This window comes from Balearica regulorum, chromosome 4 (genome assembly GCF_011004875.1).
Source record: "Balearica regulorum gibbericeps isolate bBalReg1 chromosome 4, bBalReg1.pri, whole genome shotgun sequence".
Taxonomy (NCBI): Eukaryota; Metazoa; Chordata; class Aves; order Gruiformes; family Gruidae; genus Balearica; species Balearica regulorum.
In genome coordinates this window covers 16,244,262-16,261,690 of record NC_046187.1, presented here as the reverse complement: position 1 = coordinate 16,261,690, position 17,429 = coordinate 16,244,262, and the positions used below count along the sequence as shown (strand labels likewise).

At 43.0% G+C, this 17,429-nt stretch overlaps 1 protein-coding gene across 4 annotated transcripts in view; it reads left to right on the top strand.

Annotated features, from left to right (window-relative positions):
- The window catches only part of NR3C2 (nuclear receptor subfamily 3 group C member 2), a 218,241-nt gene that overhangs the window by 186,915 nt on the left and 13,897 nt on the right, over positions 1 to 17,429 (top strand). For all 4 annotated transcript variants that reach the window (XM_075751262.1, XM_075751263.1, XM_075751261.1 and 1 more), the window contains one exon: positions 13,547 to 13,677. In XM_075751262.1, the coding sequence (XP_075607377.1) occupies positions 13,547 to 13,677 (131 nt within the window). The remainder of the gene's footprint in view (positions 1 to 13,546; positions 13,678 to 17,429) is intronic.

Below are 17,429 nucleotides of genomic sequence, written 5' to 3'. Positions count from 1 at the left end.
CGAGAGCAGCAATGCTGACAGAATCCCAGCAGGAGCCAAGATGTGGCATGGCGAGGATCCTCGCTCCCCTGACGTGGGAAACTGGCGGGAGCGGTGGGACGTGGTCTACCTGCAGGGCCAGGGCTTGTGGTCCCAGCACATACCCCCTCCCAGCTGGAGGCCAGAAACTGCATCCCTCATGGTAGGCTGCCCTACTTATCCTAAGGAAAGGGGAGTGGTGGCTTTGCGCATCTCCATAGGGCAAAACCCCAGCTGATGGCATTGCTGATGAATATTATAAATCAAGCTGTGTGTCCTCTTTGGCACACAGTGGTTTCTGTTGGCATAAAGAAACCAGAGGGCCAGCCCGATGCTGGAGTTCCCCCCGCAGGTCTCATTTTTTCTTTTGATTTTAGGTTTTATGTGTTCTCTTTGTAGACTTCTAAAGTCTTGGGGACGTTTGAAGAAGAGACTCAAACTCCAAAATCATTTACTGTTTTTAGGAAATTTACCCAAATTATCTTACTTACCATTCCAGCCTTATCTAGCTGTAAAATAGCAATGTTGGGATACTGAAAGAGTTCAGTAATGCTGAGACACCATGTTGAGACATTTTTAGTACATTAAAGTACAGCATCAATATTTCAACAGTATTTTGCAAATGTACCAAATTACTAATGTGCTATGTGTTTTCTTGCTGCTTTGATTTTTCTTGGTTTGTCATCTGCAGCATAAAGAATAAATCATAGGTGCATAAGTGTGCAGGTTCTGAATTTCCTGGCCATTGTACTTTCTTCTAACTGTCACTGGATTTTTACAGAGATTTTTACACTAGTCAAGGACTTGAGGGTTTGCCTGATAAAAACAGCACTAGGCATTGCACGAGGTACCCAAAATTACTAAAGTGAACTTGAAAAACTGAATCTAAAAACTGGGGCCAGTTTTCACTGGATCAGCGATGTCTTTCTTTCCATCCCTGAAATTATTGTATTGCATCATATGCAGCTCAATCCTTACAGTAAAAACATTTCAGTACACTGCAGTTTATTGAATATTATGTACAAAATATTAAGAGCAGAATATACCAATTAACATATTGGTTGCTGCTTTTGACTGATAAGGCAAAGCTTCAGGCTATGGATTTTGAACTAAGAAGTGGCTATCCTTTCATTATTGCTATTTCAGACAATTGTGATGCTACTGGCCACTTTGCTAGTTTGTAGTGCAGTATGGGTGGCATTTTCATTATAAAATTCAATCACCTACTCTAGATATTTTTAAATAACCCAATAATACTATGTATGCAATGTAGTTTAACAAACTAACAAAAGGTGCTACAAATTAATATAAAACCTTCCTTCAAAGTGCAAGATTTAACTTTCAGTCAAATAAAAATGTAGTAACGCAAGGATCTTTCATGCTATGCTTTTGGTAATTGCCCCAAGTGTGAAGTTTTAAAATTTAAAAGCAGATAGAGGTTGATGTTAGCAATAGAGGAAGAATAGAGAATACTTTTTTTCAAATCAGAAAGTTGATGTAGGGCAAATGAGGTAGAGGTGGAAAAGCAGCTTCAGTACATGTGGATTTCCGTGAAATTTCTGTGCTAACGTTGTCATGGGATGTGAATGGGCGGAGGATTTTGTAACATTGAGGAATCATTAAATTAAGAATTAAGATGTAGCTTGACTGAATAGCTAGGATTTTATTTAAAATCTGCATTTATTAATTATGTGTATTTTATTAGTAAATAACATGTTCATTGTCTTTTCATTATGTTCCTAATATCCTCTCATAATTTACTTGTGGAAGCTGGGACCATTAGGGTTTGGTGTTGCGTAAGGCGGTGCAGGGATGCAGCTGCCGCTCTCTGCCCTTTCAGTGCTGAAGCCTGTAAGTCTTTCTGGTATTCTGATTTCTATAGTAACAGTGGGAAGATACACGTAATAAAATAAGCTGAATATTTAAGAACAGCAGATTTTTTTTTTTAACCTTATATACCTTGGGGTGGGGGGTAGTTACTGTGAGAGTGGTGGTAAAGCCAATAAGTAACTTTAAAAGATATTCTTTAAAAGATTACTTTTTCCTGTGTACATTTTGCAGGATGATGGCTGTTAACCCTTTTGGTTTCTTTTGCAATCTGTTAATCCTGTAGTGTCTAAATTTAGGTACATTTTTGTAATCTCTTTCATCTGACAGTCTCCAAATCCCTCATTTTTAATTAGTATTGCCATATGATTGTTGATAAGAGTTGTCAATGTTCATTCTTTGCTAATAAATTGATCGCTGATCTTATTAAAAGGTCAGCAAGCACTCCTTGATATTCCTCCCTGCGTGATTTTTGCTTGTGTATATTATTTTGAAGTACTGCTCACAATCTAAACTGTCAGTGCAGTGAGAATTGGAGATCTTTATCAGTACATTTTTTTATATACGTTGTATAGTATTATTTACTTTTTTGTAATGTGCATCTGAAGAAGTATATGAAAAGATTTTGTTACATATCCACCCCAAAGTAGCACAGACACAGAAGGAAATTTTGAAGAACTACTGTCATGCCTGTACATAATAGATGTAATATGCTTCAGCTAGATTTTCCAAGTCTTATTTTGCTTTTTCTTTGTAAACATGTCAGTGGTCAGGCAAAGCAATAGATGCAACTTTGCATAAATTTCTAAAGGCTTTGCCTTTTAATGCCTTTATCTCTAAACACTTCCTAAATTTCTAGGGTGTTTCAGTTAAAACTATGAAACTGTAAAGGAAAACAGGAGATAAAATAGTTTTAAGATCTGTAAGAATGTGAGAACTGTCAGAAGAAAGGTCTATCTAGCAGTTTCTCATCCTTTAAACTGGCCAGCTGCAAAGAAGGCGTAAGATCAGGACGAGGGTAAAATGATACTTCTTCATTTGCCCATTCCAGCAGTCAGTGATGTAGGTACTTTCTAACAGGAGATTGCATTCGGACAGTTGTGCTTAATAACCCTTCTGTGTCTGTCTTCTGTGAATTTGCCTAATACCCTTTTGAATGTGTTTATAATCTTGACATCTGAAATGTTCAGTGGCGGTCGCTTCTGCAATTTAATTATGCGTATTTGTTTGTTGGAGATGTTTCTCAAGCAGGTAGCTGATAATTTAATGGAGTGTGTTTCATTCTTGTGTTTGTAGTAATAGTAGATAAATTCCTTTTCATCCTGTGTATTCCATTTATCACTTCTAGATCTCCATCAAGTCCCATTGTTTCTTCTAAGAGCTGAAGAATCAGCTAGTCAATTTAATCTGCCCTTGTTTATCAGTTGTCTGCTACCCCTGACCATCCTCATCTACTCCCTCAGTGCTTCTGCTAGCCCAGTGTATTAATTTTGGGAGGAGACCAGACTGACATGCTGTGTTCAGAGCGCAGTGCATTTACGCAGGAGCAAAATTACAATTTCTGTCTTGCTCTTGGCTCTTCTCTCACCCTTGGCTTTTTTTTTGACTGTTAGTAAGCACTGAGCAAGCATTTTCAAAGGACAGAAGCCCCAAAAACCTGTTCCAAGTTACACTTAGGTCTCTTTATTGTGTGGTGTTTGTTAATTTAGAGCCAGTCATTTTGCATATATGGTGGAAGATAATTATACTGTCTGCATTGTCTTGCAATTAGTGATTTTCACCTTCCATTTTGTCAGCCAGCCACACAGTTTAGTAAGATTTTTCAGCAGTTTTTCACAGGCAGCTCTTCATTTCATCGTCTGGAGTCATCAGCAAGCTCTGTCACTTCCATAGGTCTGATTTATATTTTTTTTTTCAAATGATGTATGAGCACAGTTTTCAGCCTGGGCCCCAGTGAAGAGCTCTGCGATACTTCCCTGGTAATCTCCATTACTTGTGAGAGATGTCCATTTATTATTACCCTTAGTCTCCTATTTTTAAGCTGCTAATAATCCATGACGAGCCCTCCTCCTTATCCCTAAGCTCTCTTCAAGAGCTTTCAGGAGATCTTTTTAATAACTTTAAAACCCAACTTTGCCGTGATTGCATCCCCACATACCTCCTGATGCAAAGCGCAGTGTGCAGGAGGTCCTACACCAGTAATTACCCATGCTGGCACGCCGACAGACGGTATTGCAGCCCGTGCCCAAGCTGCATGCCCCAGTTTCCTTTGTGTGGAAACCAGGGCAGAGGAGAGGAGGAGAAGAGGGTTGGTGTTTGCTTAGGTCTCACCCCATATGGCTGTGGGATGCAGCTAGACCTGGCATGTGCAAAGCATTTCAGTTGTAAAGACGTTGCCTGTATCAACCAGAACATCCTTGTGCTACATGATTCATGAGACACGACTTCTTTGCAAAAGCGGCACTGACTTTCTTCCATTATAGCATATTTATTTATCTATTAATGCTCCTCTTTCAATCATTTTGCTAGATATAGAAACAAGACTTACTAGCCTCTGGTCTCTTGAGCGCACCCTCCCCACTCCCAGACCCATTTTAAGAAATCAGTCATGTTTGTCACCTTCCACGCCTTTTATAAGGGCAATTTAAGCAATAGGCTGCACAGCATACTTAGTAGTTCAGCAATTCCGTATTTAAGTTACTTTACAGCTCATGGATGGATGCCATCTGGTCTTGATGATTTATTACTATTCATTTTACTTTTTTTTTTTTATTTTTTCCCTTTCTAGACCCTCATCTACTCACACTTCAATCTGAAACTAGTTCTCACACTCGCTTCCTGAAAAGGGAGCCTCGGGTGTGGAGCCTTCCTGGACTCCATTATGGAAAGCACTGATGCAAAGATTTTATTTAACTTTTCTGCTATGGCCTCATCTTTCTCAAACACTTCTTTTTCACCTTGATCGTCTGTTGGCCCAGTGGATGTTCTAGCAGGTTTCCGGCTTGTGATGTGTTTGAAAGGGTTTGACTGTTAGTTTTTATGACTTTAGCATGAAGACTTGCCCAATGATTTTACATTTAACTTGGCATAATTATGCTCTTTCAGTATTGTCTCAGCATGACTTTGGGACATCCACCAGCCTTTTGGGAAGGTGTCTTTTCACTTCTCTTGAGGTCCTTGACAGGAAGGGCTAGGATAGAGAAGAGATTTACTCCTTTCAAGTGTCTGTCTGAACATGGTGCTGCTTTAATCTTTATGCACATCAGTGAGCTCTTTGGTGGCATCTCGGAATGCCTTTCACATGCATAGTGCTTCCTTTCACCACTTCCCCTATAGAGTTAAATATTAATCTTCCAGATTAAAAGAAAAATTAGGAAGTAGTTTCTCTAAACTCTGAGAGGAAGGCATGCTTTGGTTGACTTCCAGAAAATGCCGGGCTTTGCATGATAGCATGAGCAAAGTCAGATTTCTGAGATACCATTGGCACAAGAGGAGAAATGCTGCTGCATGTGGAATATAGCAGTAATTTTGCTGATGAACCACTGCAAGTGACAATGAGCCCTGCCATAATGGCTGTATAAAATGATACCTAATGGGCACCTTTTCTGGCTGGCGATACCTTTCTCTGATTAACTTTAGAAGAGTACTTATTGTCATGTGTACATTATCATCACTTATTATTGAATGTGGTATTGAAAAAGCATTTTGGTAAAGGCGTAATTATGTATTTTCTCATTTAAACCGTGATTTGTCTCTTTTGGAATGCAAATGCAAACCAAAGGAGAGTATTTGGTATCAGCATTCTGCTAACTGCATAATTAACTGTTCATTCCAGCAGATACTTGGGGGTTTTTGCTATTGATGTGGTCGGGATTTTAGGGTTACATAACTGGGTGATTATTAAGTTGGATTTTAGCACAAGTTCTTTGTTACTGATTGGGAGCTGAAACTCTCCTTTGGCAATCATTATCCACAAGCTGTTGCCAGTTCCTTTGTTGATAGGCATATAACAGGAGGACACTTAGCTGAAACTTTACAGCAGCCCTAAATTTCTTAGTATCAGTCCCCTGGGATTGTATTCTCTAGGATCACAAGGAGGACTTTTTCTTGGGAGAAAATTAATTTTCAGAACTGACTCCTCTAAGTACAGTGTAAAAATTGCCAAGTTTGTATGCCTGGGTGGTTAAAGCTCACAAAACACCAGCCATGCCTGTAGATCTGTTTTAATGTGAAATGACCTTTGTTGTCTGATTATCAATGTTCGGCATTGGTGGTCCTCACTCTAATCCCTGTTTTGGCCTGGTTTCGGCAGCTGCTTCTGCCCAAGGTCGTTGCTGTAGTACCAGTGCTCCCAGCTACGCACCCCTCAGGCCACAGCATCCTAGTCGCCTAGAGAGAAGCTTGTGGGGTTGAAAGTTTTTCTTTGGCAAGGGTGGGTTTACAAATTCTTGTGGCAGGGTTGTTGGGGGGAGATCATTACTGAAGTACTTCTCTTTCAGCAACTTCTAGAGCAGGAAATATCTTTTTTTTTTTTGCGTACTGAGCTTCCTTGCAGGGAACAGCTTTCTCCTGTTGCATGTCAGATTCCTACAGGAACACAGCAGCAGGAGGCATCTCCAGGACCCTCAAGCCAATTTCCAGCTGCTGCAGGAGGATCTCGCCGTAAAACCTCCTAATTATCAAAGTAGAAGGTAGTGCCAGGGCCTTGCTGCTGTGTCAGATTAATAGAGCACAGGGGGGTTTTTTCTCCCCACCTTCTAGGTCGAGAGAAGAAATGCTGACTGTCAGTAGTGGCAGAAGTCAGGTAGGACAGGGCAGGGGGATTTGGGGGCAGCAGGAGGAGCTGACGTGACATTTGGCGGCAGGTTTTGTGGCTTAGCTTTAAGACATGACTGCTGGCACCTGCCTGCCTCCGTATGAAGGAGCGTGTACATGGGCAGTAGCTGCATCAGGCAGTTCAGCGGTATCAGCCAAAACAGCCTTGGAATGCAGGAGTATGCTGAAAACCCAGGCTGTCACTGGGGGCTGAGGCAATGGCACTTTGGGTTTGGTCTGATTTGGTTTTTTTCCATGGGCCTGGTACAAAGACAGTGTTTTCCAGCAGCACAATAGGCAGGGGCAGTGATGTTGTAACCCGGCTGCGATCCACCATCACTTGTGTAGGCAGCAGGGTGGTCGTTTGAGGCTGTCACGTTTATGCTGCCTCTAGGCTAACACTTTCCTGGATGAACCACCGAATCCCCAGCCTATGTTTATCCACCTGCAGGGTAACCAACTGCCGGGTACTAGTTGAGTTCTTTATCCTTTACTGCTTAGGGAGCATCTGCTGCCTTATCAGTCGGAGGAGGAGGTCACTGGTGGTGCTGAAGATGGGGTATTTATTTCTGCTGGCTTACTGACAAGTTAAAGGAAAAACGAGCATGACCCAAATTTCTCTCCAGTAGAAACTGATGACAAAACTGCCATTAATTTCAACAGGGCTGAGTGCCTGCATTTGCCATTGATACAAGGTAACAGGTATTTTTTCCTGCCTGGAAGGAGATGGCTCTAAAGCTTTAAGAGTTGAAGGCAGTGTGTTGGAGTATGTTTTTGTCTCTTTCTGCTGTGGCTTGCAGAGTGAGCAGAGATTAGAAAGTGCTGAATAAAAAAGAAGCGCTGCATGAAAAGTCATGATTGAATTTTGCCTGAATTCCGCATGTATTTTGGCTTGGGTTTTGATCAGTGCAATAACTTAATGATGCTGCTCCAGTACTGCTGACTTTGGTTGCGTTTATAATGACTTCAAGATGGGAAACAGGTGTCTGGGTACAGTCCATTGAGCAGAATGATGTGCAGTGTTTCCCAATGCCGCCGCACACAAAGCAGTGCAATGATTGCCCCTTTGCACAGAAGACTAGGTTCAGTTTTGTGCAAGGTAGTGGTCTTCTGTTGCCACCATCCTTCATGATGGAGCTGTTGAAGTAGAATACTCCCTCAAGAAAGAGTCAATTGTTGTTACAATAATATATTTATTTTTTTCTTTCCCCAACAACCTCAAAACTTTTTCCAGACAAGTGTACCCCTCCTCAGGCAGGTAAGATGGTTCAGGCCAAGGGCTTTTCTGATTAGATGGTTTGAGCAGCTGAACAAGGGGCTCTGATCCCATGTCCCTGTCTTTTTTCCCCTTTATCCACAGCTTGCCGGCCTGGCCCTAAAGGTGTCTGGTGATGTTTCACTCCTCTGTCTGGCAAGTTCAAACTGACCCCTTCTGGCATGGTGGAAAGTATACCTTGCTTTCTGAGGTTTCCAAACTGGTTTTGACCTTCAGGCCTTTGACAGGTTTTCCTGTTGTTTTGTTTATTTATTTGATTTGGTTTTGTTACAGTGTAATGTGCTTTCTGAATTTCCCTGAAAGCATTTTAAATGATGGACAGGCTTCAGATGTATACAGGTTTTAGTCTAGCAAAGGCAAGGTTCTTGATTATAGAATTGGAAAGTTTTTATAGGAGGAAAAAAAAAGTAAAATCTGGAAACACAAAGAATATCTTTGACATCAGACTTTTGGTTTTGGTTTTTTCTAAGTCTTTTCTGAGCTGCAGAGGCCAAGGGACTACATCAGCTGCACATTTGTTCCTCTGAGGTGCTGTGAAAGGGGATGCCTTTGCCAAGTTTTTCTTGTGGTTATGAGCAAGCCACTTGAGTACTGATGAAACTTCAGAACACCCACCACATCTTTCCCTTTCCTCGCTTACGTGTCTAATTTAGGAAGATGCCTTGCGCTGGGGCTTTGAATAGTATCCATGAGAAAGTAAATAAAGCATGGTATCAGGTTTGGTTTGGGGATGAGTTTCACCTGTGAGTGAACATTCCTTGATGTGTGGGTTCCTCTTTGGTTACGGTCAGTTGAGTTGCAGTTTCCATCCTCAACAGGGAGATTTATGATACTAGACTTTATGATGACTTCATAAATTATAAGTTACTTATTCATAACAAGGTGTGTCTGTACAGTGTGCCTCTAGTTTCACAATTTTTGATGTGTCTGTTTGGTTTCTGTGGAGGTCATATAAGGGTATTAATGAGATATAGGACTGGTTTGGTATTTAGGATACCTTGTCTTAAACAGTTTTCCTTGAACCATCTCTCCTTCCCCAGTGGGACTGCTCAAATCCTATATCTCTGTTGTAGTTGGGTGGCTCATCCCTTGGTGATTTGGGGCATTGCTCCCGTTTTGGCCGGGTGCTCAAGCCGTTTGCCTCGTCACTTGCCCCTGGGTAAAAGGACGGCTGCTTCCATGGAGCAGGGGAACAGGAGGAGCTGCGTTGGTTTACCGCTTTCTCATCCACGTATTTGGCTCCTCATGGGTAGATGTTGAGGGTGAAACAGGCTGAGGTGTTGGGCTCGTACCACAGAGCTGGTCTCCATGCAGCCTGCCCGTGGAAGGAAGATAGGAGATCTGGAGTCAATTTGGGAATAACGGTGGCAGAGATGAGAGAGGAGAGGACATAGAGATCGCATGGGGTTTGGGGGAGATCCCAGATCAAGTGAGGAGAAAGAGAAGACAAACTCAGGGAAAATACCAGGGCGTCTCTCAACTAGGAATGTGCTTGCTGTGGTTTATTGAGAGAAACCCAGCAGAGGAACAAAACCCCTCTTTTCCACCCAGGCAGTTGAGGTGCCTTGGAAGGCTTTGCCAGCGGAGGTGCCCACCTCGTCTTCCTCCTGGGGAAAAGGAGGGAAAAGCAGCGGCAGTTCAGTTCCAGTGGGGATGTGGTGAGCAACTTGATGACCAGTTAACCCGAGGTACCCGTGGCCAAAGGGGCTCTGCAGGAGCAAGTAGCAGTTGGGCAGAGCAGTAGCTGGGGGGAGCGGGCTGGTTGTGGCCGCTCTGCCTGCCCGCAGTGCCGTTGCTGCGGGAAAGGTCAGGCAGAATGTGAGCTGGGCATTAAATTAAGCCTCTAAGGAGACACTTGGGGAACTTAAGATGGATTTAACTTAAGGTGTAAAGTTTAAAGCGTGTTATTATGAAGGAGGATTAAGCTAAACTGAGCTAATGACACCACTTTTGAGTGCTTATCTACACGGCAGATTCAGAGCTTTGGCTCCACGCCTTTTATTACTTAAACGTACTTACCTTCTTACATGTCCCCATACAGATACATGCCCTTATATTCCAGATCTTCACATACTCCATTTTCCATGTTGAGAAGTTTATATGCTGTGTCAGAGATAGAACTGGTTTGGGGTGGTTGGGTTTTGGTTTTTTTCCCTTAAAAAAAAAAATAAAAGGTGGAAGGGAAGGCAACATAGAAGTTTGTTTTAATTTTTCCCCATGGTGGTAATGGCATTTGTGATGACTTGATGGTATGTATATCTCACTACAAACAATGCCATCAGGTTTTCCTTGAGGGTAAACTAAAGATCAATATTTGTAAGTAGATAAAAGACTAAATATTTAAATATTTATAAGACAGACACACGTAAAAAACACAACCAAACCACCCCTGACATTTACAAAATTTTTCTATTTAGGCAATGATATAAAACCAAAACAAATACAAAGAAAAACATGAGAGAAAAAGTAAAATGTCACAAAAAGTGCAATGCAATGTAAAAAAAAAAAAAAAAAAAAAAGAAGGTTTTGAGTCAGAATACTTTTAGGTTAGCTGTCACAGAGAGTGTTTTGCCACGCTGTTAGTGAAAGCGTAAGAAACCGGAGACAAAACCCCAAGATGTTTCTTTTTATTTGCTGTGTGGCTTGTGGTATGTGATGAAAGTTCTGGCGCTTCTTGTGTCTGTGGAGGTCAAACGCAGGCGGGGGGGTGGCAGCTGCTTTATGTTCTGGGGCTGGAGAAACTAACTTTGGTGTCCTGCAAAAGTAATAGTGGATGTAATAGCCTGTTCTTGTTCTTTTGAATCCTGCTAGTCTTTAGCAGTCTAAGACAGACCTTAAAATGTATTTTTTTTTAAAACATAAATGTCCCTTATTAATCATTTGCCTTTCAACTTCAGTATGTATCCTTCTGAGCCTCCTGGGAGAGGTCAGTTAGTAGCCACCATTATCTGTGTCCTAGACCTGGCTTTGGTAATTTTGGGAAGAGGGAGGGGAGCAGGAGCAGCAGGAGGGAGATCACTTTCTGTGGTCTTTCAGAGCCTTTTTCCCCTGCTGTCTCCAGGTCAGCTCAGAGGTGCAGCAGCCATTTGGTTTCTGGGCATTAACAACCTGTCGGGCAGGAGGACCTTGGCTGGTTTAGGGTGATGTCCCCGAAGGGGGGTGGGCTGAGTCATGCAGTGGCCAAATGTGAAGGAGCCCCCATCCCTGGCACACTCGGTCATCCATGCTAAGGGCATGTCCGAACACCGGGAGGGATCCTGGTGCTTCTGTGTTGGGTTGGCCACAAGCCTTGGACGGTGGCTACCAGCCTCAGGCTGGAGCAGGACCCGAGGCACAGCAGCTTCAGAAATGCTCGTTTATGTGCATCTGACATCTTTTAATTCTGCAAATCCTTTTCCGTTTCACCCAATGCCAGTTACTCGGGGTCACTCTGTGTGCATTATAGCACACGACTGGCATTGAGTGCACAAGCGGCGTCTCTGCAGCTCATATGCCTGTGCCTGTGTGCATCCAGCACCGGAGGCTGCTCTTCTCAAACAGAGGGTCGAGTGGTATTTCAGTCACCGTCCAAAGCGTTCAAAGACTATTTTCTTCTGTTTGTTTTCTTCCCTGCAGTCCGTGATGCATAATAAAAATAAACAAACATGGCGTTACTACTACTATTTAAAAAAAATAAAAAAGAAGCTGGATGTTCTTAGTCTCAAGAAGAGGGTGGAGCGGGGGAAAAGTGCAGAGCCCATATAACAATAGGGAGTCCACTTTATTAGTATTAAGGAGGAAAATAAAATCTGCTCTGGCAGTAGTGAAATAAAACACCAGGAAGATTACGTCAGTCTTTGTTTGCACACAGTATGATTCTTCTCTTTCACCAGCCAATTTGTATATTTGAAAAGACAGTTGCTTGGTTAAAATAATTAGCTGAACTTCATCCAATTCCCCACTTATGTGAAAAAATGTTTGAAGAAATATAGACAATTGTTGTTGAGCAATTAAAAAAAAAAAGTAGTGGTCACTGAACAATTACAGCGCTTTGTCTAAATACCTGCATATCTATCATAGTTTCAAAATGAGACAGGCGATTTTCGGTGACTCTTGTAGCTGTTGTGGTTTGGGATAGCGGCTTTAGAAGTATAGCAAAATCCTGACTAATTCTGCCTGAAACTTGTGCAGGTAGGTTGGCATGGCATTGCCTCAGAGAAGAGAGATAGGTCTGAAGCTAAATGTATCAAAGTATATTTAAAGAAAAAGAAGAGTAAAGTGGATACCAGTCATGTATCATTATTTTATGATTTAACAGGCAAAATATGTATTAATGAACGACATCATCTTTTTATTCCAGACTATCTTAGATTATTATTTTGGGAAAAAACTTACAGAATTTTTGAATATTTCAGTGTTTGAATAAGAGACCGTTGCAACAATTTGACTAAGAATTCCCCGTAGGAGGTCCAGTGTAATATATTAACAAGAACTTCAGTGACTTCAGTGGGAAATAATTTCTCCTTGTTGTTCCTGCGCTTTCGTCCTTGGAGCTAGACCTGTTGCGTTTTCAGGAGTAATCAGATATTTTGAAATGGAGGTTACCTGGGAAGGATGCATAAGTGCTGCTGGCTGAGGCAGTGGTCATCCCAATCATTTAACTTCAGACTCCTCAGTAGACATAAAGGCAGTAAGACAAAGTCATGCATTTTGTTTTATTTTTGTTAAACCACTTCCCCATGTCCCAGACCTGCCAGCCATATTTTTAGGGGACTGTGTTATTCAGGATGAGAAGAGTCAAGATGTCTGCTGGCACAGTGGACATCCCTGATCCCAGTGCGCTCCTGGCTTGTGAACCAGACCGTGCATGGTGGGCAGCGGAGCTCTTTGCCATGGGCTTTCCTGTTGCCTGTGGCTGCAGGCAGCCTTGAAGGCTGCTGGGCTGGAGCCGGGGCTGGCCGCCCTGAGTGGTGCAGGCTGTCAGTCCTCCTTGGTCATCCTTTCCCCCGATCATTTCTGCACCAGGCACTTCTGAAACCCTTTTCCACCTGTACATCAGCTGATGGGGGATGTATTGTTTAAAATGTGCATGCAGTGGGTTCCCCTGTTGCACCAGTTCTCACCCCTTCAGCAGGCTCATTCCTGTCAGCAGGGCAGAACTGTACAAATGCTGACACTTCAAAGACATTTTAAAACATTTTTGTCAGTTCATTATCATCATCAGTGTGTAAAACTCAAATTACATTTGTTTCTGTTCCTTTTAGGGGGGTGGATGTTAATGCTGCCTATGGTCTGCCAGGTAGGAAAGCGAACTCAGCCATCAGTTGTGGATGGCGTAGGAGTTGAGCAAGGTGATGCCCAGGTCCACCAAAGCTCACAAGCAGTGGGTTTTTCTGCCAGCCCAGGAACACGGGGACCAGGCAGCCCTCCGGGGCTGGCAGGGCTCAAGCGTTGTCTCCATAGTCCCCAGCTCCCTTACCTAACCTGAACTTTGCAACTGCAGTGTGTCTTACTGACCTCTGCAATCAGTGCTTGGTTTTCAGATGGCGCCTCACTTTCTTCACGCGTGGGCTGCCCCGTGCACGTTGCGCCCTCTTGTACTTATCCTGTGGATTTTGTTTCTCTTTGCAGGGAACGGATGCGCCAGTCTGCTATGTTTGAACTGTGCCAGGGGATGCACCAGATCAGTCTGCAGTTTGTTCGCTTGCAGCTTAGCTTTGAGGAGTACACTATAATGAAAGTTTTGCTGCTGTTAAGCACAGGTAAGTTAGATTCATGGTTACATGAGAATACTTGAAAATATTCCAGTTGACAGAGGTGCAGTGATTTGAACTAGTGTGACGAGAGAGCCAAAGTGTTTCCAGTAGGGCTGCAGGAATAAGCCTGGTTTTATGTCGTAGGGTTTATCTGCAGATCTCGCTCTCCATTAGCATGGAAAGTGTCTTCACAGTTTGAATGTGTCATGTACATTGGAAGGACAGGAGTGGCTGGGCAAGGGACTTTGACCCCCTGCTCTGTACGGGAACCACTTGAGTTGGCCAGGCATGCCAAGAAAGTGCAACAGCTGTGGGGATTAGGGAGAAATCCCCACCCAGTGCTCAAAGCTACTGATTTGGGTGACTTAACATCACCTTCAAGATCAAAAGATGTACATTGCCAGTACTACTACAAAATGGATAATTTTCCAATGCCAAGTGAATTGAGAATGGTAAGGCCTTTTACAGGGCTCTGAAAGTTTAATAAATGACAGTGCACGCTTTATTTTTCTCTCGAGTGTCATGCTTTGAGTTTTCTTAAGATACGAAATTACATCCTGGTGTTTGTTACAGCACTGTGTAGTAATTAGCAGATCTCTTTGATCTTCTATTACTGAAAATATTGAAAAACTCCTGTCCCAGTCCAATTGTATAAATACATGGGCAGTTTGTACGTTACTTTTCCATCAGTCTTTATGAAAAAGCCAATTACCTGTAAACAAGCTTTCTTCTGTATAATCATGCTCTTTTTGTGGGAGCCACTCAGTGACATCACGATGAGATGACGCATCAGCTCGGTTAGTGGGCAGTCATGATGCCACTTCAGTGAACAAACTGGGCAAGAATTCCCGTGGCAGAAGGAGACTGGATATGGGGGCATTGCACAGGGAGAGGAGGAGCAGGAGATCAAAGGGGCCGCTGCGCTTATTCTGGCTTTCACTTGCAAGCTGTCAGCAACAGGACGCGCACCCGAGGCTGCCAGGGCCGGAGGCCATCCATGCTTGTGCCGCACAGAGCGTCTCCCCATTCAGTGGTGAGCTGAGCCCAACGTGCCCATTGAGATCTTGCTGTCTTCTCCCATCACTCCATCTTCTGCCCCAGCAAGCTGAGAGAAGAAGCAAAAGGCAAGCGACAGGCGTTAGTTGTGCAGTGCCGAACCGCTGCAGGATGCCCGAGTGGGCTGAGGCAGCGGCAGATTCAGACACCCGGGAGCCTCCCAAGCCCCCAGCCTGGCGTGGGCACGTTGGCTGCAGGCAGAGTTAGGTGCCTACAAAGGGATTTGCAGCATCCAGGGCAGCCAAGTGGCAGTCCCTCCAGGTGAGGTGATGGGATGGGCACTTTCTCCCTGTCTGCGGTGCCTTTCGTCCAGACTTCGCCCGTCCCACCCAGCCTGTAGCTCTGTGGTTAAAGTCCTTGCCTTTGAAGGAGGATGTGAAGCTGCAGTTCCTGTCCTGGCTGGAGGGGATTTAGATCTGCTAACAGAAACCTTCTGGGGCTGTGAGTTTTTTGGGCTCGGCTGTCTCCCTTTCTCCCTCCCGGGACAGGGAGGGGTGGTTGGGGAGCGCTTGGTGTCCCAGCCCACAGGGTCTGACCCTCAGGTCCCGCTCCACCGAGGGTTCAAGCAGATGGTTTGCTGATGAAACTGGGACTGTGGGGAGCTGATACACTCCGGGGTAGCTCTTGTGGGGGGGTAAATTGGTAACCTTTTTGAAGGTTGTTACTTACAGTCTTTCCAAGAAGCACCTAGCAGTGCTTAACGTGGATGTACTCAGGGGTATCTAGCTCCCAAAACGTTCTTGAGAGTGTGTCTGGATTGGAGATCTGGCTCTGCTACTTTTTAATCGGCCCTAAAGGGGGAGAATCTTTAGAAAAAGAGCCTAAAGGCATTCTAAAAACATAGCAAAATGTCTTTAAGCTAGGTATTTATTCTACCCTCTTGAGAGTGTTAACTAATGACCTGAGTTATTGTGAGAATCTGTTAGGTGAGATCAGCCTGGCCACTTAACGTCAGCTAGCTGGGTCTCTTTGAAACGCACACCACAGTCACTAGAGAACCTACTAAAAATAGTTTGGTTTGGGACAATCAGGATATTTATGTTGGAGAGAGAGGAGAGTGAAACCAAGACAGTGATAAAACCCAAAAAGTGTCATGTGAGGGCAGCAAACCTGGTTTTGAATGGTTGCACCTTGATACAACCTTATGACAGAAAACACCAAGTTTGTTTTCATTTAAAATTTTTTTATTGAATCGCGTGATGAGCAGAGTACAAGTTATTCTGAAACTTTCATGATGACCACATCAAGGAAGTTTCACTCCATTTACATGTGGAAGAAACCACACATTACAACTCAATTGTTTTCTTGCTTTCCACAGGCCACGGATTTTGGGAGCTTGCCAAAAGCATTGCTGCATTTAATAAGTAAAATCAGAAACACTGGGCAAACCTCCAGAATTTCATGTTTTGCTTGAGTTCTCTTTATTTGTGGTCTTTCTTTCTTAATAATCTGGCTGGGGTGATGGTATAATAATTTTCAGACAGAACAGTAAAATACATAGTAGTAGACAAAGAGTGGCTCTAACAGTCTTTAAGGAGCGTGTAGGAATACAAGCCTGTAAATATTAAAGGAACTGTAAAGCCCGTGCATTTTGTGTAAGGGCCACAGTATGCCCTGCTGGCTTTACTCGTCTTGATTGGTACCTCTATATTCATTCAGCTTGAACTGAGTATTTGTGTGTTCCAGACAGTTTCTTCTGTCAACTGACTGACTGAGAGATTTGGCATCTAGAATTAAAAAATTAAATATTATGTTTATATAACATATAATATTTAACAAGTAGTAGGCAGGTTGGTGCGTGACCTCCTAGGCTTTTTTCCTAAAGATTCCTCCTTGTGCCCCCTTCAGCACTTGATGGTCTCAAGTCCTTGCTGCTCATGTGGTGGTAGAGCTCCTCCTTGATTTCCATTACTAAATTGCTCTGGTAGATACTGGCGATAGAAGATACTGGTGCTTTTTCTTAAAGCTTCTACTCTGGAGCCATTTAGGCAATTGTTTTGTGCTTATGATGTGATTGCAGTGGGATACAAGGCAGTTCACAGGATTTCAAAGAGAAGGGAACGGATGAACAAGAAAATTTCTCTCAAAATGTTAAGTCAGGGTAAGCTAAATTGGAAAATCACCTTTTTTTTTTTTTTTTCTTTCTTCTTTTAATAAATACCTTCCTATTTAGCTTACTCTGACATAGCTTTCTGGCTTGCTTAGAAAATAAACTTTAACTCCTGTACAGCGTAGTATTTTATTTTCCTTCTGTGGACTAGCATTAAGAGGTGCAGAGGGGAAAAATATTTGATGGTTAAGCAGTATTCAACCAGCCCAGGTATTAAAACATCAGAACGTTTTGTGTAATGTTGTTAATAACCTCTTTGGGGTTTTCCTAGAGATCTGATCCTATAAGCCGTTCTTGTTTGGGGCAGAACCTGCTGGAGTGCCAAGGGTATTTGCAGTCTGTAAAGAAACAGTGTATTTGCTTTCATAATTAGCCTTGCAGAAAGCAGTCACAGTAAAAAGTATCAAAAATCTCTATGTTTAGCCCATTTGTGAAATGATCTCTCTGGCCGATGGGAACTTTGGTAGGACACTAGAAATGCTTGCAACTGTACGTCGTGGTCAAACACTGGGTCGGGATGCCTGTTTGCAAAACAGTCTTCTGTTTCATGCAGAATAATGGCTCTGTTTATTCTGGGTGTTACATAGATGCT